At 56.0% G+C, this 20,295-nt stretch overlaps 1 protein-coding gene across 1 annotated transcript in view; it reads right to left on the reverse strand.

Moving 5' to 3' along the window:
- Positions 1–1,507: 1,507 nt before the first annotated feature.
- The window catches only part of PHF21B (PHD finger protein 21B), a 96,914-nt gene continuing 78,126 nt past the window's right edge, over positions 1,508–20,295 (reverse strand). Inside the window, exons 5-12 of the mRNA XM_034644013.1 lie at positions 12,988–13,039; positions 11,737–11,813; positions 10,397–10,451; positions 9,701–9,723; positions 7,433–7,591; positions 5,905–5,980; positions 5,477–5,580; positions 1,508–3,640 (exon numbers count right to left, since the gene is read on the reverse strand). Coding sequence (XP_034499904.1) covers positions 3,422–3,640; positions 5,477–5,580; positions 5,905–5,980; positions 7,433–7,591; positions 9,701–9,723; positions 10,397–10,451; positions 11,737–11,813; positions 12,988–13,039 — 765 coding nt within the window. The 3' untranslated portion in view covers positions 1,508–3,421. The remainder of the gene's footprint in view (positions 3,641–5,476; positions 5,581–5,904; positions 5,981–7,432; positions 7,592–9,700; positions 9,724–10,396; positions 10,452–11,736; positions 11,814–12,987; positions 13,040–20,295) is intronic.

Raw genomic sequence — 20,295 nt, forward strand, 5'->3', positions numbered from 1 at the left:
GCTGGGGACCGCTGCACCTTGAGGGGACTGTGGTCAAGTCCAAGGAAGTGGGGAAGCCAATCCAATAGACAGCAGGGCACACCTGGTGTGGATACAGCACGTGCAAAGGCCCTGTGGCAGGATCAGGCCTGAGTGGGTTCCAGGTAGAGCAGGGAGGCCATGCAGCTGGAACAGAGTGAGTAAAGTGGAGAGAGGCAGGTAGGGAAGCCAAAGGGCCAGAGAAGGCTGTGACTGCAGCCTTGGAGGACTTGCTGCTGGACAAGATGGGCAGCGAGAGCTGGGTTTTAGCAGAGGCAGGGCCATGCTGGCTGCTGGGTTAAGAACAGCAGTGGGATGGGGGAGGAGCACATGTTAAGGCCACGGCTGCAGTCATCAAGGTGAGGTGGTGGCCTTAGAGCAAGGTGATGTTGGTGTGGGCAGTGACACATGGCCAGCCCCTGCTTATATTGAGTGCAGTGCTGATGAGAGGGTGTGGAGGGTGAGACTGCTGGCGTGCTGGCCCGTGTGTTAGGAAGGTGGAATCTCCCGGAGAAGGGACAGGTGCAGGAGGGCTGGGCTGGCAGAGACAGACGCTTCCTGATGCCCAGCGGGCAGGGGTCCATGGCAGAGGCCCAGCCTGGAGATAACAGCTGAGGAGCAGTCAGCATAGACACAGAAAACCGGGAGGCTGGACAAGGTCAGCCTAGAATTTAGGAGAGGAGAGGTCAGAGCACAGACCCAGGGGAAGAGACAAACTGGACCAACCAGGTGAGTGGGGGTCTTGGGAGTCTCCTTCAGCAGGAAGGCACAGTCAGCGTGTCACCCACTAGATCTGGCCACAGGGAGGTCACTACTGACCTTGAATGGGGTAGCTCCAGGGGAATCATGGGGAGAGGGGCAGCCTGGTGGGAAAGGACCCAAAAGGGTGGGAGGAAATTAGGAGAGTGAGAAAACGGGAATCCAAAGGGAACCGTAAGTCCCCCGGGGGGTGAGGGGCTCCTCATGGGCTCCGGGGGCTGAGACCGGGCTGGCTCTCGGGGAGGCAGTGGGGCGCTGAAGGAGCTTACAGCCGGGGTCAGGCAGAGGCGCCTTGAACTCTAGGCGCCACCCAAGCTATGTGGTTCTGGGCCAGCTTGGACGCAGCACAGGGACTGGAGGCCTCTAAACCATCTGGAGCCAGACCCCCTAGCTCCCCGGTTTGGCTGCTCTCTTGAAAGGCCAAGAACGAAGCCCCAGGGTGGTTGTGGGAGCTCGCGTGCAACAGAAAATGCAGGTGCCGTCGATGGGCTCAGAGAAGCAGGAATGAGCGAGGGAGTGGCGTCCACACCACACAGCACCTGGCCGAGGAGGTTTCTGTTGCTCGTGAACATCCATGGGTCCCAACAGGTGCACCTGCCACCTCGGGGCGGGGGGTGGTTCAGCACGTGGAGAGCGCCCATGAGTTCCCTCCTCCCTCCCTCCCTCCCATCAGGGGCAGGACCCTGATCTTCCACCTTTCCGCTTCCCCCCTCCCTGCCCCTCGTGCTCCCAGAAGCCTCTCCGCTGAAGGCAAGGCAGACCACACGGCTTTGAAATCAATCATCAGTCGAGTTTAATACATCGTACAGAAGGAAAACTACATGGGTGTATTTAAGACAAACACTTTTTCTCTATCCTCGCTATCCACTGGACGGTCCTCCTTGGTCCAAAACACTAAGTCTCAAGACACGTCGGCAGCTACCTCTCCCGGGTCCAACCTTCCATATCCTCCCGTTACATTTTTTAAAAATCCAATTCAATCCATCCAAGAAGAAAAACAAAGCAACAAAAAGGAACCTGAAGACATTTACATCGCAAGCCACGCGGTAATGCATAATTGGCATCTAGAGTAACCAATATAGAAGACATGTGTCTCACAGCTCACTTAGTTCATCAATAAAAGAATATAAAAATCTTGTTCAACCCAGTGTTAAGTGTATTAAAATAGATCTGTATCGTACAGCACAGTTTCTCCCGGAGTCGAGAAAATGACAGGAGGGACCATGGCAGTCTGTGGGGTCCTGGCCAGCCTCCCTGCTCTGCACCTGTCTGCGTGCGTGCGTGCGTGTCTGGGGCCGCGTGTGCACGCGTGCACGTGTGTTCAATGCAATTCGGCACCGTGTGATATGCTGGGGTGGGAGCCCGGGGGCTTCCGGATGCCTGTCCTGTTGTGCTACGTCCCCCAGGACTGGAGAAGCTGGTGGGTGCACATCCCATCCTGGGACGCTGGAGCCCTTTAAAGACGCGTGCGCGCCCTCAGCTCTCACGAACGCAAGGAGACAGCAAGAAGAGGGACTCTTGCATCTCCGAAGGCCAAACCCTCCCAAGGCCACTGCCCCCTCTCCCTCCCCACCCTCGCCCCCCCCTTCTGAAAGAACCCTCTGGATCCCTCCAGTTTGGCAGCCCCCCAGGAGGGGTTTTCGCATTCGTAGCTTGCAGCAGAGACCACCGTGAGCAGGAAAAGAAGTCGGCAAGCGTCCCCCCCTCACATTAAATATCTTACAATAAAAACGCCATACAAAAATGTAAAGTTATTTTTTGGCATAGTGTGTCTGTACTGGCAAGAAAAGAGGAATGGAATACTTTTATCGGCTCTTCAAAAGGAGAAAAGAAAAGGCTTCAGTCGTAAGTTGAATGATTCAACCCCGAATAGAAAACCTGCCACACGCCGCCCCTGCAGGCTCGCAGCTCCATCCTGCCCAAAAACTCCATGAGAAAAATACATCGGTGGCAAAATGAGTCCAGAAGGTCAGCAAAGGGCAGGAGGCGCACAGTGCGGGCGCTCCGAAGATGGGGGGGCACTCGGAGGCCCTGGCAGGTGGACACTGCAGAGCCTCTCCCCGGAGGGACCCACCTCGTAGTTTCTTTCAAGTTCAACGGCTGTGACTCTTAACGCTAATAATACTGACAGACAGGGGCCCGCGTTCCGAGAAGGCGCCGGAGCACCTGGCCTCGAGCCCCGGGGCCCCTGAGCGGGAGGGGCGCGGAGTCCTACCTAGATTCGCTACCCACGCTCGTCCCAACTACCGCTACTAGTCAGCTAGGTCTCCGGGTTCCTGGTTCCCCTCCCAACCTCTGCCCTCCTGCCAGGGGCAGCACAAGGCCGAGGAGACAGCTGTGCCTGGAAGCTGGAGGCCCGGGCAGCCCCCCAGCAGCCAGGGCCTGACTGTGCGCCCGGCCGTCACGCGCCCATCTGGCTTCCTGGTGTCCCGTCTGAACGTGGAGGGAAGGACTCCATCCCCACCCGTCCTGGCTCTGGACTTTCACCCAGTCCCTTCTCACTTCCTTCCTCCGTCTCTCTCTCGGTCAGGTTTTGTTTTCGTCCGAAATTCATAGTGTTTATGAATTAAGGCGGACAGAACCCTCAGGTCTGCTGAACAGGGTCCCAGGAACCTTCCGTGGGTGTGAAGCGGGTCCCGCGGGGTCAGTTGTGCCCCTGGGGATGCTGGAGGGCAGCGTGCATGGCCGCTGCGGGGGGCTGGGTCCAGGGCCCGGCCAGCAGCGGGGCGGGGCTGGTGGTCGTCATGGTGACCTGCAGCATCTGCTCGCCCTGTATCCGTCTGAGGAGGGCCCGCAGGCGGTCCAGGGACGACTGGGTGCCCCTCTGCTGGGCCAGCAGGCTCGTCTTAAGCTCTAGGCATTTCTGTAGGGGGGAGAGAAGGGTGGGGGGAGGGTGTCTCAGAATCCCACCATGCACGCATCCTGGGGCTGCCACCCTCTTGGCCCTCTCTCCCACGGCTCCTCCCCTCTTCCGGCCAGAGGCCTGAAAGAAACCAGCCCGAGGGCCTTCCAAAAACCAGGCAGCCGCGAAAAATGCAACTGCAGCCGGACACACAGGAGAAGTTTCGAGTTCAGGGCTAGAAATGGTGTGCTTGTGCAGGAGCGCGGAACCTTCTTCCTCTGGCTGTGACACTACCTCTCTGACCAGTCATTTCTCCTCCTGCTGGAGGAAGCTGGGAGCCAGTTCCGGCTGAACCACAGCAGCTGCAGGAGATGTGCAGAGGCCAGGCAGCTCTCTGCTCTGTCTGCTGCTGCCGTGCCCTTGTCTTTTGGTAGGTGTGATACATACCACAGCAGTGCACACAGCAGTGGGGCCCAAGCTGGCGTGTACACTACTTGCTGCTCAGGGAAATCACTTATATGCCCTGAGACTGCATCCAAACTGTGCGACAGGAGTAGTTGCAGAGCCCCCTCTTGGGTTATTCAGAGGATTAAATGAGATAATGTTTAAAGAGTTTCACCAGGACTTGGCATTGCCCTTACCATCATCCACACCACCGTCACCAGCACCATCACCACTATCACCATCACCATCATGACCATCATCACCAGCACCATCACCACCATCAACACTATCATCATGACCGTGACCACCACCATCACCACTGCCATCATCACCATCACCACCATCACCACCATCACCATCGCCATCACCATCACCACCATCACCACCATCAACACTATCATCATGACCGTGACCACTGTCATCACCACCGCCATCATCACCATCACCACCGCCATCATCGCCATCACCATCACCACCATCACCACCATCACCATCACTATCATCACCACCATCAACACTATCATCATGACCACGACCACCGCCATCATCACCATCATCACCATCACCATCACCACCATCAACACTATCATCATGACCGTGACCACTGTCATCACCACTGCCATCATCACCATCACCATCACCACCATCACCATCACTATCATCACCACCATCAACACTATCATCATGACCGTGACCACCATCATCACCACTGCCATCATCACCATCACCACCATCACCATCATCGCCATCACCATCACCACCATCATTACCATCAACACTATCATCATGACCACGACCACCGCCATCATCACCATCATCACCATCACCGCCATCACCATCACCACCATCAACACTATCATCATGACCATGACACTGTCATCACCACTGCCATCATCACCATCACCAACCTCATCATTGCCATCATCACCATCACCACTGCCATCATCACCATCATCATCACCATCACCGCCATCAATGCCATCATCACCATCATTACCATCAACACTATCATCATGACCATGACCACCGTCATCACCACCGCCATCATCATCACCATCATCACCACCATCAACACCATCACCACCACCACCACCACCACCACCATCATCGTCTTGTTTACCACCACACTACAGAAGAGAAATCATTATGTTCACTTTACCCAAGAAGCAACCGAAGGTCAGAGACAGGGCTTTGCCAAGGACGCAAAGCCAGGTAGGAGCAGAGCTAGAGGCTCGGCTGCTTGGTAACTATTTGTTGAACAGACCGCAGAGCTCATTCTCTGCCTTCCGACTCGCTGAGGGACGCTGGTGAGTCTGTCTTCTCTTGGGGCCGCAGTAACAGGACAGTGAAGCTTTGGACTTATGTCTCGGGGCTCTACGGCCCCCAGCCCCCCGCGCCCCGCTGCCAGCACACCTTTACCGCCGAGGCCAGGCGCCGGTCCCGCTCCTCCAGCTGCTGGTGCTCGCTCTGGAGCTCGCCGCCTCTCTGGAGCAGCTTTTGCTTCTCTTCTTCCTTGACTAGCAAAGACAAGGCCACGTAAGCAAGCAAGCAAGGCGAGCAAAAAGGCTAGGCCGTGGGCGAGCGGGGAAAGCAGAAAGAATCCGAGGTCTACGCCTCCAGGCCATTCTGGCCGTATCCTCCTGCACAAGCCAGTGGCCCTGGCCGCAGACACAGGGGCTGGAAACGTCATCCCCCCACAGTAACTGCCCTGCACGTAGGACCAGAGCTCTGGCTAGGAACAGCTTCCGATGGGCCCAGAGTGAGGCCAGAGGACAGGGGTGGGGTTGGAGAGAAGGGAGAAGGGAGTAGGTGCCCTTCTCCGCTCCCCGAGGCCGTCTTACCCGTCTTGTGGGTGACGTAGGAGTGCACAATGGCCAGCATCCCGGTCCAGGGCACGCCGTCGTCTTTCTTTAAGGCCTAGAGGGCAGACGGGGAGATGAGCATGCAGACAGGCCAGAACCAGCCACAGCCGCGCAACCCCGGGGGGACGGGCAAGTTCTCTGAGCGGCAGGGGCCGCCCCTGCCTCACAGTCTGGCTCACAGAGCTCCTTGAGGGCAGGAACCCGCTTCTTGCCAGGGCCCCACACGGTGCTGGTGGGGAGGAGGCTGATTCTTCTTGACCGAATGCCTCCGTGAATGACCGACCACCTGCCTTCCTCCCTTGTCCTGGGGACCCGAGAGCAGCCCCAGGCAAGCCAGGGACACACTGGGGGCCCAGTGAGGCCCCACCATCGTGCTGAACTCGGGAAGAGAATCTTGTGCCCCCTCTGTCTTCCCTCAAAGAGCTGTGACCCGGGCAGTCACAGCACAGGGGCTGGCGGCCCCCACAGGAGACAGTGACACAGGGCCTGCTGTACCCACCCTCTCCCTAGGTCCCCGGGGTTAACACGAACCCACGAGAATCAGTGTTTTCTGAAATAAAGATGATTTCCCTATGATTTTACAAGGAGCACATACATATTATGTGGAAAAACATCCTTCACAAAGAAAGCACGGCTACTTCCCACGTGATTCTAACACTTGGAAGTTTGTCCTCCCACGTTTTTTATTCTACCTGCAGCTTTTCTCATGGAGATGATCATTAATCCATAGAGCTACTATAAAGCCTGGTGTTTTCCTTTTTTAAAACTTAGGTCCACATGGAGAACAAGCCCCAAAGAATCACAAAGTCTTTGTAAAGATCGTTTTCAGTGACCACATAACATGGCATTGAGTGCACATGCTGGAATTTATTTCACTGTCTCCTGCTGCAAGGTAGCTCTCTCTATCTCTTCCTTTATAGATAAGGGGCGAGGGGCTTCTATGTGCACAGAATTTTATCTGGATTTGGATTCTTTCCTGGAACTATATTCCCCAAAGCTAGATTCTGCATTTAAAAAATATATGCATTTTTAAGGCACTTGATAAAATTTCTGCAACGCAGACTGTCTGCCTCCCCACATCATCACCAGAAGGGAGTGTTACTGTTTTTTCGAACCTGCTAGGTTTTCATTTGTGTGGTGGCAGGGAGATGGAACGCGCCAGCTGGCACTGTTTTTGCGGTTTGCGTTGCTAGTCCAGGTCTCCCCGGGGGGAATCTGGAGTTCAGAGGTGGAGTCACTGGGTCAGACAGCTGCAGAGGGACACCTCTGCTCAGTCGTCACCAGTGGGCCTCTGCTGGCAGTGCCTGAGATGGCCACTAGGGGGCGTGCTCCTGGCATCTAGTGGGCAGAGGCGGGGGGGCGCTGTTGGGCCAGCCCAGAGGATTATCCAGCCTCTGAAACGCAGGTCTGAGCAGCCTCAGATGCTGTGCCCGGGGAGGGTCCTTTGGTGCAGGGAGAGGGGGTGAGGGCGGGAGGGCCCGCTGCCCGGCAGCACAGCCTCCCATACCTTCTGCTGGCACTTGGGGCACTGCCACACGCCCTTGGGCGCCGTCTTGAGGGGCGGGTCCAGGCAGCTGAGGTGGTAGGCCCCTGGGCAGGTGCCGCAGGGCTGCAGGTTGGCCCCTCGCTTGCAGGCGGCGCAGTGCTCATCATGAGTGATCTCACTCTGCAAGAGAAGGGAGGGCAGGAGGTGGGTCAGCAGGGCGGGGCGGGAGCTGGGGGCCCCCCGGGCAGCTGCCGCGCTGACCTGCTTGTGACCCACTGTCCCTGAGCAGCTCCGGGAGAGAGAGGGAAGAGCCTGGGAACCGGGAGGATGAGCAGCTGCTAGACACATGGGCTCTAGGCCACCACCTGGGCCACGTTTACTAGGGACACGGCCACCGAGTCAGAGTCAGGTGGGGTGTGGCCCCGGCACCCTGATTCATCCCGGCTGAGAGCTGGACACCAGGTGTGGGTGGCGGGGCGGGCAGTCCTCCTGTGGCTTAGGAAACAGCCCCCCCCGGGCCCCCGCTGTTCCACAGGCACATACGCTGGGGTGAGGGGGGGCTGGCCCCGTGCTTGCAAAGCCTCCTGCCCACGTGCTCTTCACGCGCACACGGCCGTGGGAGGCACGCGGTCACGGTTCTCTCCAGTCCTCTTGACAGAACCCCGCTCTAACCTGGCATCTCCCCACATCCCGGGTGGGTTGCCGTGCTCCTCCGTTCCCACATCTGTAATGTGGGCTAGTGACGGCTGCCCCAAAGGATGCTGGGAAGACCCAACAGGACAGGGCGCACAAAACATAATCCACGTAGGAGCCTGGTGAGGGGCGGTCCCTTTCCCTGGGATAAAGGAATGTCCAATGTCCCTTCTAGAGTCGCCCGCATTTGGTTGTTTAGCCTCTGCTTACACACCTGCAGGGACGGGGAGCTCACTACCTTTCCAGCCAGCCTGCTGCACTGTGGACCTGACAGAGAGAGGAGCCTATCATAACCCCATGCCTCCTGCATGGGGTCTGAACAGTTTTCCACCACCCACTAGAAAACCTCCACGCAGGGGATGTGTTCTCTACCCGCGTGGCAGCAGCGCCTTCTGACTTCATGGCTGTGAGGGACCAGAGGGCTCCCATCTGGGAATGGCCCACACCACGAGGACCCTGGGCCCCAGGCTGCCCCTGATGGAGGGGGCCGCAGACTGAGATGAGGCCTCAGAGACCCGCTGTCGCCTCTCATTTCAGTGCAAGAGTCCAGGGAAGGCAAGCCACTTGCCCGAGATTGCTTAGAGGCTGGAGGCGGACGCAGGACCAGCAGTGGGGTCTCCTGCCTCAAAGCCAAGGGCCCTCCAGGACTGGGGTCTGCGGAAGCGGGGCTCAGGCTCGAGGCATGTCCTGTGCCTGCACTGGTCGGGCACAGGTGTCTGTGGACAAGCATGGCAGGCCACCACCACCAGCCGGTGATGCTCCATGGATCTGGGGCAAGAAGCCGGCATCACTGCAGTTTAGACCATCACCTGCTGTGGCTCAGTGGCCTGACTTATAGGCATGGAGGGGCTACAAATTCTTTTAGAATTTGATCCAAAACTTATTTTAAAAAGGAGGTCACAGGGCGCCTGGGTGGCTCAGTCGGTTGAGCATCTGACTTCAGCTCAGGTCATGATCTCAAGGGTCCTGGGATCGAGCCCCACATTGGGCTCCTTGTTCAGTGAGTGCTGAGTCGGTTTCTCCCTCTCCCTCTCCCGCTTCCCCTGCTTGTGCGCTCTGTCTCTCTCAAATAAATAAAATCTTAAAAAAAAAAAAAAAAAACTAGGTCACAACCAGCCTGTGTCCTGGGAAGCAGGGATGCGTTGTGTGCACGGGGGATCAGGGTCTCACAGGATCACAGAAATGAAGTCCTGAGTGGTGAGATCCTGGGGATTACTGGGTCTAGACCCTCTCGAGGTGGGCAACGAGGGCCTGCGAGAGCCAGCTCCCCCCGGGGTCACACGGCAGGGCTGAGCAGAGCCAGGTAGAGCCCGGGCGGCAGCCGGTGTCAGCTGCCTCCCCCTGGGCCTTCTTGGCTCCCGGGGTCCCTGCGTCCCCAGCAGTGGGCAGAGAGAGCCGGTGCTGGAACCCTGTGGGCTGACCCTGTGGTGACGCCCAGCTCTGCCAGGCAGGCTGGATAATGGCCTGGGTGGTGTTGCAAAGCTCTCGGCATCGAGGACGGAGCCCAAAGGCTCTCCGCTCGCCCGGCTCGCCCCTGCCAGGAGCGCGCACGCCTGCACCCACCCCGCCCAGGTGTGCCGGCGAGGGGACACCTACCTTCCAGCAGGGGTCCTCATTGGCTAGCACAGGGAAGAAGGGCGGAGAACATGTTAGTGGACGCTGGAGGGGCACCAGTCAGGACTGGCGGCCCCGAGGCCGGTGCGGCAGGGGTTCCCACCCGGGGCACGGCGGAAGTCAGGGTCTCCGCCCTGGTCATGGCCAGGACCCACCATGGGATGGGGGAGCCATCACTCCAGGGACCTCTCAAAGTGGCTCCTTTTCAACTGTGGTGTGTTTTTTTTTTTTGTCCGTGACCCACTCTCCTTCCAGGAAGTGACGCCAAACCGCACATTTAAGGATCACAAAACTCCTTTTAGCTGCTGGCCCAGAGCCGTCCGTAGGTGATGTGGTCCAGAGGGAAGCACAGCGTCCGTGCGTACAAAGCACTCAACTGTTTACCACCTGCTCTCACATCCAGCCCTCGCGTCATCGTCCCGGCTCGGAGCCCCGGTTCTGAGTCCGGTCAGACGGCAGCAGCCTCCGCCAGCCCGCCTCCCCCCCACAGAAGATGTCGGGGTGAAGGAGGCCATGGCGTGGAGGGCCTGGGAGCCGGAATGCGCCATCCACCAGAAAACAAGTCGGTCCCCACTGCACATGGGCCGGGCAGCCCCACGCAGGCCCAGAGCGGGGGGCCACCCACGCCGACTCCCCAGGGCAGCCCTGGCAGGGGAGCCACGGCCTGCAGGCACCTACCTCTCGCTGTGAGGAACAGGGGGGTGTTGAGATAGTTGGACGCCAGCCGTTTCCTCTGCAGGGGACCGAAAACAAAACAAAAGCATCTCATAGGGAGCCCTCCTCGGTGACCCTGCTCCTGCCCAGGACACACCCAGGACAGGCTTCCCACCCACGGCTCTGGAGGTCGCAACCAGGACAGACGTGGGGGATGCAGGGCAGGGGAGCGGCGGGTGAGTCAGCAAAGTCTCTGTCCTGTGGGAGGCACAGAATCCACCCCTGCGCCCTGCGGGTACATCCGCCTCACTCAGGAAGGATGGCTTAGAGACCCCAAATCAGGTTTCTGGTACATTCCAAAAGGTGGCTTCAGCCACAGGCCAAGCCTGTTCAGACCCTGGTTTGGGGTGGCTTTGCCGTGGCAGGAAGATGGGTGAGTGATGTTACACCCCTCCCCCTCGATGGGTCGGGCTGTGCTCAGAGCCCAGCGCGAGGCCCGTGGAAGGGCCGTTCTTGGAGCTACAATGGGTCCAGCGTTCAGGGATCACAGCTTTGAGCTGACTCTTGACTTGTTAATCAGATCATCTCTGGCCCCGGCCACGGACTTGGGACACTAGGGTATGGCTTTGCCCAAAGAGCGGTGGATGGTTTCATCAGTGAGCACAGCAAAGGAACAGGGCCCTTATCGTACAGACAGCACACCGTTTCCTTGTGTGCAGGTCAAGAAACAGCTCAGTGACCATCTTACAGAAGGGTGCTTGGGACACCCTGTCTCAGGGACAGAGAGTGCTCAGGAAATCAAGGGGGAAGTGAGCGGGTATAAAGATGGACACTTCAGGTGTGTTCTCTGAGCAGGAGCAGGGGAGCATATAAGCAGAGGGCAGGGATGGGCTGGGCTCCCTGGACCCAGCCGACCACCGCTCTGGCCGAGATCCCTCCCTCCCCATTGAGTTCCAGGTCATAGGACACAGACTCGGTTCAATAGCCCAGAGTGACGCACAGCCTGGGGAGGTGAGAACAGCATCTTGACCCTCCCGCAGGCCCTGCTGGGCCTTGCTGGTCTCTGGCAGGGACAGCCAGAGTCTGGAATGTGCCGGGCACTGTCCTCTGGGGACATCGCTCGGCTTTGGAGAGCTGCCCCGAGCTTCGGACCTCAGGGCCCCCAAGCCACGCTCCCCAGCACAGCCTGAGTGAGGAATCAATGACATTCTGATCTCCTGCATCTGTTTCTGAACCGATTCGGAACTCGGGGGGGAAGAAGGACATCATTTATCGTCATGCCCTGAACTCCAATGCCCGGGGTGGGGGGCCGGTGCGGCAGGCCAGCCGCACGCAGGGCAGGTGCAGAGAGAGCGGGGCCTCACCTCTGTCTCCAGGAGGCCACTGTAGGCAGGATTGGCTGTGCTTCTTCTCTTCCGCTCTTGGCGTTTGCTCTGGATTTCTGGAAAGGCACACATAGCAGTTACTGGACCCTTCCTGTCGTGGGAACCCTGAACTCTTCCTCTGCAAGCCCCGGGCGTCCCCGTCCCCTCCTGCCCTGCGGCCTCTGTCTGCCCGGCATCCCCGCCCCAGAGTGGCCCCCGAATCGCTCACTCTGAGGCAGATGGATGGGCTGGCTTTAGGCGGAAGGTGGCAGGTACCCGCTTTCAGCACGTGGTCCCCCGTGTGTGGTCATCCAGCCCAGGGACGTCTCTCGTGGGATGTCCGCTGACCAGGCACTGGCCCGGCACAGCTGCACAGTGGGGCTCAGGGCTCCCGTGGGAATGGGGCCCACCTGCTGCTCAGGTAGGCTCTGCCCACACGAAGCCCCCACCACGAGTCCTTCTGAGAGGGCCCCTGGTGTGGTGTTTCACGTAGTGACAGTGACCACCCCACATGAATGGTCCCCCCTTTCCTTCTGTTTTGCCTGCCAGGTGGAAGCTGGGACCTGTTTCTCTGTATACAGCTCTTTTGACATTTTTTTTCTAACGTGTCTTTTGGACCCAATTTTTCCTTTTAAATCTTTGCAGTATCATTCATGTGTTTCCTGTTAAGGCACCCCAGGCCCTCTGTGGAAGACAGGGTCCAAGTAAATAAATATTTAGGGTATCATGGGTGAGGGGAGAATTTTTACAAGGAGGGCTATTTATAAAAATCATAGTAACAGTCATGAAGGTATCAGGAAAGCTTTTTCATCCCAGGCCTCATGAAAAGGCTGCGATGTTTCAAGGTGCTGTCCTCCTCGTGTTGCAGAAGAGGAGACTGAGGTTCAGAGTGGAGGGAGCTTGCCCAAGGTCACCCAGCTCAAAGCAGCACAACCGGGACTTGAACGCAGACCTTCAGACATGAATGGGAGGGCCGAAGCCTGAGTGGTTAGCGAGTGGCAGGGCTAGGCATCTGGCTCCAGCGTCCACTTCCCTGGGCTGTGAGCAACGTGGGAGCAGGAGACCCACACGGTCCCTCTGCGAAAACCAGAAAGTGCCACAGCCAGGGAGCCAGGGAGAGCAAGGAGGCTTTCTTGGTCTTTGTGCTGACAACCTCTGGCACTTGGGACAGACCTCCCAGGAGACGGTCCACTCACGGGCGCTGCCCTCCCGCCGGCCAGCAGCCCAGCCTGCCACCGCGCAGGTCCTTACCTTCCAAGTGCTCCGTCGTGACCAGGCCTAGAGCTACCATGAAAGCGATTTTCTGAGGGAAGGAAACAGAGAAGCGTTAACACAGCCTTCCCCGTTTGTTGATTGCATAAACGTTAGCTGAGCACCTACTTATGGGGCTGGCTTATCTGTTCGAGGTTTCCTTCCTTTGTACCCCCTGTCCGCTCTCTGTGCCAGGACCCCATCCAGGATCCCACACTGCACTTAGGTGCTGGATCTCCTTAGCTCCTCTGGGCTGTGCTGGGTTCTCGGGCTTTCCTTGCTGGTGGTGACCTTGACCGTTAGACGCTTGGGCCAGTCAGGTAGGATGCCCTGTATTTGGGATTGGTCCGATGGTTTTCTCACGATGAGACAGGGATATGGGCTTGGGGGCGGGCGCCCACAGAGGTGAAGTGCCCTTCCCAGCCCGTTGTATCTGGGGTACATGTTATCGACGTGACTCATCCCACGGATGCTGCCCTGGCTGGGGCCCCGCCCATCAGCCTTCTCCAAGGCCACACCCCTCTTCTCCCGTCCACCCTGTCCTCGTCGGGAGGAACTGGCTGTCTGTGCACCACTCACACTTCAGGACATGGGAACGATGCTTTTTTTGGCCATGTAGACAAAAAAAAAAAAAAAAAAACTTGTATGTAGTAGAAATGACCAGTATTCTCTTTTTCACTGTTGGGGTTTTTGAATCTTAGCTACAGACTCAAGTGATAAAGCAAGTTGCTTATGTTTGATAGTAGTACCTATGATTTCACTCTTTACATTTATTTATCTTATCAGTATTATTATTTTTAAGTAGGCTCCACACCCAGCGTGGGGCTCAGACTCACGACCCTGAGACCTAGAGTCGCACTTGCCACAGACGGAGCCACCCAGGCGCCCCTCACTGTTCACATTCAAATTTTTGATCCATTTGGAATATACCCTGGTGTAGATGGTGTGAAGGATGGATTCCTTTTATTCCGTATGGCGACTACTCGTTTGTTCCAATCCCACTTACTGAAAATTCCATCGTCCCACTTTTCACGGGTTTAAGGAGCCCCTTTAATCATGTGCTAAATGATCAGGTGTCTGTGGTCTCTTTCTGTGTCTCCTACCCTGTTCCCATCCGCGCGGGAGCGATGGCAGCACCTGCGGTCCCCAGGCGTTAGGGTTTCCGGCAGGATTCGTCCCTTCCCCGTTCTTCCTGTCCAGCCGGTTTCCTTGGCTTTTCTTGCTTATGTTTTCATGTGAAACTCAGACACCAGGAAGGAGACTGAAGTCTATTTACTGGGATGATGGGAACATGATCAATGAACTCCGGGCGTAATGACAACTTTGGAATGTACAAGTTTCCTTCCCAGAACCACAGTGTGCCTCTCTCTTCTTCTTCTGCCTTCGGGAGTTTCAAACTTACCCTCTGGTGGGTATCAACTGTTGTTAGTGTGTTTATTCCTAGGTTTTGAAAAAGATTTTTTATTTATTCTTTTGAAAGCGAGAGAGCAGGGGGGAGGGGCAGAGGGAGAGGGAGCAGCAGACTCCCTGCCGAGCAGGGAGCTGGACTCGGAGCTCCATCCCAGGACCCTGAGATCAGGACATGAGCCAAAGGCAGACGTGCAACCGACTGAGCCCCCCAGGCACCCCTATTCCTGATACTTAATCTCTGTGTTGCTGCTGTAAGGAGGGGATCTGTAAGGCTTCTAACAGGTTGTTCTGTGTTTCTGTGATGATTATCGATGATTTGCATTAATATTAACCCTGCCGTGCCAGATTCTGCCTGCAGTAGTTTTGCCTTTATTTTTTAATTGATTCTCGTGGGTTTTCTACACCATTTCAAATAGTGACTGCCCACTGTTCCTTTGCGGGTTTTTCTGTGTGTGTGTGTGTGTGTGTGTGTGTTTACTTCTATGTTGTTAAAAATAGTTCTCCTCCTCAATCTGTCAGCTTTCCATGATATTCATTGACTCACTGCAAACCTCAGGTCCTCCAGAGGAGACTGCCGAGAGCTCACGCTGCCTCCCACCTTCTCCCGCGCTCTCCCCGCAGGGTTACAGGTGAAGCCTTTGGATGTCGCTGGAGAACATAGCATCTACATTCTGATCTGACATCTGTATCCTGTTTCAGTTTCACTTGGCCGCCCGCCCCCGGGCTGGTGCCAGAGGTGCCCAGCTGCCTCTCGGCCGACTCAGGGTGGGCGTGGGTTCCCAGGCCCACAGAGCCGTATTTCCTGAGTTCTTGAGAAGATTTAAACCCTCCTATGTGCAGCCTTGCAGCTCGAAGGCCAGCTGGGCTGGACATAAAATCAGGATGGTGTAGCTGTTCTATGGTATTCTAGACTTGAACGCTGTGTGGAAAAGCCAGAAGCCGGTTGTTTTCCCTCCAAAGTGACGTGATCGCTTCTGCCAGGATGCCTTCCGGATGCCTCTGTGCTGGGTCACGTGGCAGTGTTGACCCTTCTCCCCTGGCACACGTATGCATTTTCCCTGGTGCCCAGTACCAGGGACAGAGTCCATTAATACGTATGACGTCTTCTTTGATTTCAGTAAACTTTTCTTCAATTATATTAAAAAAAAAATCAGGAAGCACGACCGCACCATGAAAAGTGGGGCCCATTAATTCTATCCTGGAAGGTGTGTGCTCACACGAATACAAGACTAACAAAATGATTAACGAGGCCACGGAGGGGATTCTGCGGTCTGACAGATTCAGCCGATAGCAGGTTCAGGCTGCAGTTTGGGGCCACCTGGCTTCCACACTGCTTCCGGGCCCCGGGGCTGACAGCACAGTTGCAGGGACGTTAGGGGACCCCCCCCCCAGTACTGGCACCTGCCTCGCTGACCCCACCTGGAAAGACTGGTCTGACCCAAGACCAGTAACGTGGAGACCAAGCTCCCCGTCCCTGTCTCCCCCTCCTTCCCCGAGATGATTTGAGCCCACATTCGCTGGAGGACAGGAAACGGGAGACAACTGCCTAGACAGTAGAGCCAAACCCATCACCACGGGCGATGGAAAGTGTCGCTTCATTACTCAGCTCCGTAATTCTGAGATCCTTCCTGGAAGCCTCCACTTACACATGGGCTGTGTCCTCTTAGCCTGTCTCCGTAGGGATCACTCCTGAATATTTAAAAACTCATTCTTCCTTTTTTATTGCATGTATTTTGCTCGCTCACTTCTGCCCCCTCTGTCCCTCACTGTGTCTTCTGCTGTGTCCAGGGCCCCCTGAGCTCATCCCGTTACAGATTTCTTTCCGTGAATAATTCCAGCGCATGCTTTATTCTCTCTGGTCCAGTGGCCCCTCAGCCATCTCCTCCCCTAAGCCTTGTTAACTTCTCCCCTAACAGTGAATAGCTTACTGTTCTCTTTCTTTGAATTCATAGTAAGGTGTTGATTTTTTTTTTAATCTAGTGAGTATTCTTTATCTTATGGTAAAAAACACTTCTCTTTTCCCTATTTTTCCTTAGAGTGGCTTTGCGATGATGCTTTGCCCCGTGCCTCCTTTTGTTAAAGGTCACCGACGGAGCTGGATGTTCCTGGACTGGCTCTGTGCAGGGGATGGCGGGAAGAATTCAAAAGCTCCTGCCGAGTGAACTGACTTCATTCCATATATATTATAAATTATTGCTCCTTTGTATCTCTGTGCTATATCCGTGGCCGTGTCTTCTGTTTTTTGGTAGGGCGGGTAGAACAGAGGAAGAGGGAAAGAGGAAATCTCAAGCAGGCTTCACACCCAGTGCACAGCCTGATGTGGGACTCGATCCCATGACCCTGAGATCATGACCTGAGCTGAAATCAAGAATTGGATGCTTAACTGACTGAGCCACCCAGGCGTCCCTGTGCTGGTATATTCTAAAGCACTAATTATCCCTGTTCATTCTGTCTAGTACCTTTTTAAATTTCAACCAGTTACCATGTTTTTCATTCCCAGATTTTGAATCAATTTTTATATTCACCTGATTTTACTATCTTTTTCATGGTATATTTGGCTTCATAATTCCTTACTGAATTCAAGTGGATGTTATTCCTCTGAAAAAAATTTGCCTGAGTATCTAAACGTATTTATGTGCAAATCGTTGCTAGAACATGCCGCAAAATTGACTTCCGCTTGAATAAACTCGAGTTCCAGACGTGGACTCTCGCCGTCATCCTTATTCCAGAATTCTGTCCACAGGGTCATTTTGGGAACAGCTCCTTTTTCTCTTTATTCTGAATTTTCATTTTCTCTGCTTCCTGCTCACCCTTCCCTTTTGGCAGGACTGCCATCACCCCAGCCTTGCCCTCCTCCCCAGGCACAGGTTGGCTCCTTTCTTTCTTGGAGAATTTTTGGGACCTCTGGCCCTGTGTGAGCTGCGCCCTGTCCTGGTCACCCTCGCCCGACTCTGGCCCCGGAGCCCAGTGGCCTGGGCATGGGTCCTGCTCACTGCTTGTGTTTCTGGAAAACCACAATAACCAGCTCCATCTCTGTGGTCTCTTCCTGTCGCCAGCTAGACCCCAAGGCCCGACCTGGACTCCACTGGCTTGTACTCACAACCTCTGTCTTACACTCTTTCTGAAGCACTTCTTCCGGGCTCACTTCTTAGGCAGATGAAACCCGAAACTACCCCTCCGGGGACGGCCCCTGCCCAGAGCAGCCGGGCCATCTGAACTTAACTTGGCTTGTGCTTGCACAGATGGGCCGTGGAGCGACAGTACGCCATCGCAGAACTAAAATCACTACAGCGCTAAAATCTCTGCTCGCGGACGAGCCTCCGTCGCGTTTACGTAACATACAACGTACAGACAGGCGTGTTTCCCTAATGCTCACGCGCGACCTTACGCCTGCCTCTGCGAAGGATGACAAGGCTTCCCCATCTAAATATTCATCTGTACCTTAAACAAAGGTATGCATTCACCCCGTCCTGGGGAGTCACAGCATTGGAAGCGATTCCCTGTGATCTCCGTATTTGCCACAAATAAAGATTACTTTGTGCGATCACTCCGCCTGGCGTATCTGACTTGTCAAGAAGTGAACTCATGTTGGTTCGGTTACGTTCAAACATTCTATCTGCTCTTGCTGTTGGTTTGTAGCAGAGAGCCCCATCAGAAGCCCAAGCCGCCCCTGGTGGGTTTTTTTTTTGGGGGGGGTGACTCAGTTATTTCTGAATTTTAGAAAGATACTTCTAGTTGCCAGAATACACAGGGGGGCACCCACCCAGGGGCAGGGAGCCCCAAGCCTGGGGAGACATGGGGCAGGAACGGGGGCCATGGTAACAGGGATGGCGTGGAGAGATGGAACATCCGTGGGCACAAGTCTTGCCCAGAGAGGGCCTGGGGTTGCAGTCAGTGCTCATACGGGGATGGGACCCTTGGGCTGGCTGCCCCCTGCAACACATGCTGGTCTGAGGGCGGCCAGTCTGTCAGATGCTGCCGAGGCCAGGATGATGGGTGGTACAGAAAAGGCCACAGTTCTGTCCTAAAGAAGGCCATGGGCCTTGAAACAGGGAGGAGTGGGCAGAGCCTTGGAGGGGTCCTGGGGTGCCCGCCATGGGCTGCTTGAGCTCCCAGCTGCGGGTGCACAGGGCTTGCCCGCACTGCCCTGGGAGCCACCCATCGTCACCAGCAATCCCAGGTCTCCAACGGGCTCATCTGAGGAAGTTTCTGGGGCAGCTGCTGCTCTGGCCTCAAGTGCTCCTAACTTGGGCTCTTCACGAACAGGTTCAAAGGGCGCCACAAAGCCCCGCGTCTGCACCACACAATGCTCCCAGACCTCTTTAAAAAGAAAGTTTAATAAGGATTTTTACACCAGGACATGTTGTAATTACAAGTTCTATTTAAGTCATTACACGTATTTACACTAATTATGTAGTTAAACGTAATTATACTAATTGTATAAATGCACAATAACTGGCTTCCATATACTTCGGAAGAACACAGAGAATCCACCCAGCAAACCCCCGAGGAGGCAGGGGTGCGACGCAACCCCACGGGGGACAGAGGGGTACGTGCGGGAGCCTCGCGCTGCGAGCCGGCCCGGGGCTCACTGTGCACACAGCAGGTGCTCCCACGGCACCATGGAACGGAACTGGGTGCCCCCTGAGACAGACTGGGCCTGGGGCTGCAGACCAGACTTGGTTCCATGTCAGCCTCAGTGAGTGGCGGACGCTGACTCCCTGCAGCTTTCTGGACACCTCAAAGGACAACAATCAAGTCACTCTCTTGCTCGAAGATACTCCATGGCTCCCCACTGCCCAGGGAATACAGTTCCACCGCGGCAGCCTGCATGCAGGACCAGCGTTCCTCTAACCCCGTGTTCAGAATTTCTCCTGCATCCGTGCTGCCTGGGCTCCACATAGACTAGCCGACTCTCCTGGGCCTGCCAAGAGCCTTTCCCCTTCCATGCGACTGCCCAGGCTGCGCCCTCTGCACCACACGCCATCCCCCCCACCTCTGCTCCTCTGTGGCAGCCCCACCTGTCCCCCAGGCCCTGTTGATCCCGCCTCTCCTCTGCAAAGCCTTCCCCCGTCCTTCCGGGTGCAGACACACTCGCTCCTTCTCCCTGCACCTCCCACAGCTCTCGATGTGTAATTTTCTGATGACACTTGAGTTTTGTTTTTTTTTTATCCGAAGTTAAAGTCCTAATGGTCATGCCAGGGCGAGATACCCTAGCTCCAGGACTCCATCTGCCCCATTTGGCATCCCGAGCCTCGGCACGCAGCCTGGCACAGAGCCAACTCNAAGACATGTCACATGGATGATGAATGGATGAAAGACTGACTTCTTTCGGTACGGACAGCATGCTGATAAAAAGAATCCTGAGGAGTTCTAGGAGCCCCGAGGGGCCTCTTCTGCCCACTGAGGTGAGGTAGTCAAGGAAGGCTGCCTGGAGGAGAGGATGTCTGAAGTGGATCTTATAGGATGAATGAGAATTGGTAGGGAAAGAAAGGGGGTCCAGGTGAGGGCAGCTACAGGGAAAAGGCTCAAAGGGTTGACTGTGGCCCCGGATGGCAGAGGACGCAAGCAGGAACACACAAGGGGTCACCTGCTGGGACCAGAAGTTAACAAAGAATGACTTGGCCTTAGCTGCTGGCCTCTTACAGCCCCACAGAGCAGGTGGTTCTGTGTTAGCCATGAGGGGGAGGTGGGGAAGGTGGCACTACTGTGCAATTTCTGGAAAGTTCTACAGGTACTCTCAGGAGTCAGCTGCCTCTCCCGTGCCAGCCTTGGCTGCAGCTGATTTAAAAGGCATTTGAGGTCTTGCTCTGCCTGCCCTCAGATGCTCATGAGTGGCCACGGGCAGGGAGAAGAGGCAGGGCCATGGCAGGGCCACGTGGTGCCAAAAGAAGCCCT

This window comes from Ailuropoda melanoleuca, chromosome 15, assembly GCF_002007445.2.
Source record: "Ailuropoda melanoleuca isolate Jingjing chromosome 15, ASM200744v2, whole genome shotgun sequence".
NCBI classification, from domain to species: Eukaryota; Metazoa; Chordata; class Mammalia; order Carnivora; family Ursidae; genus Ailuropoda; species Ailuropoda melanoleuca.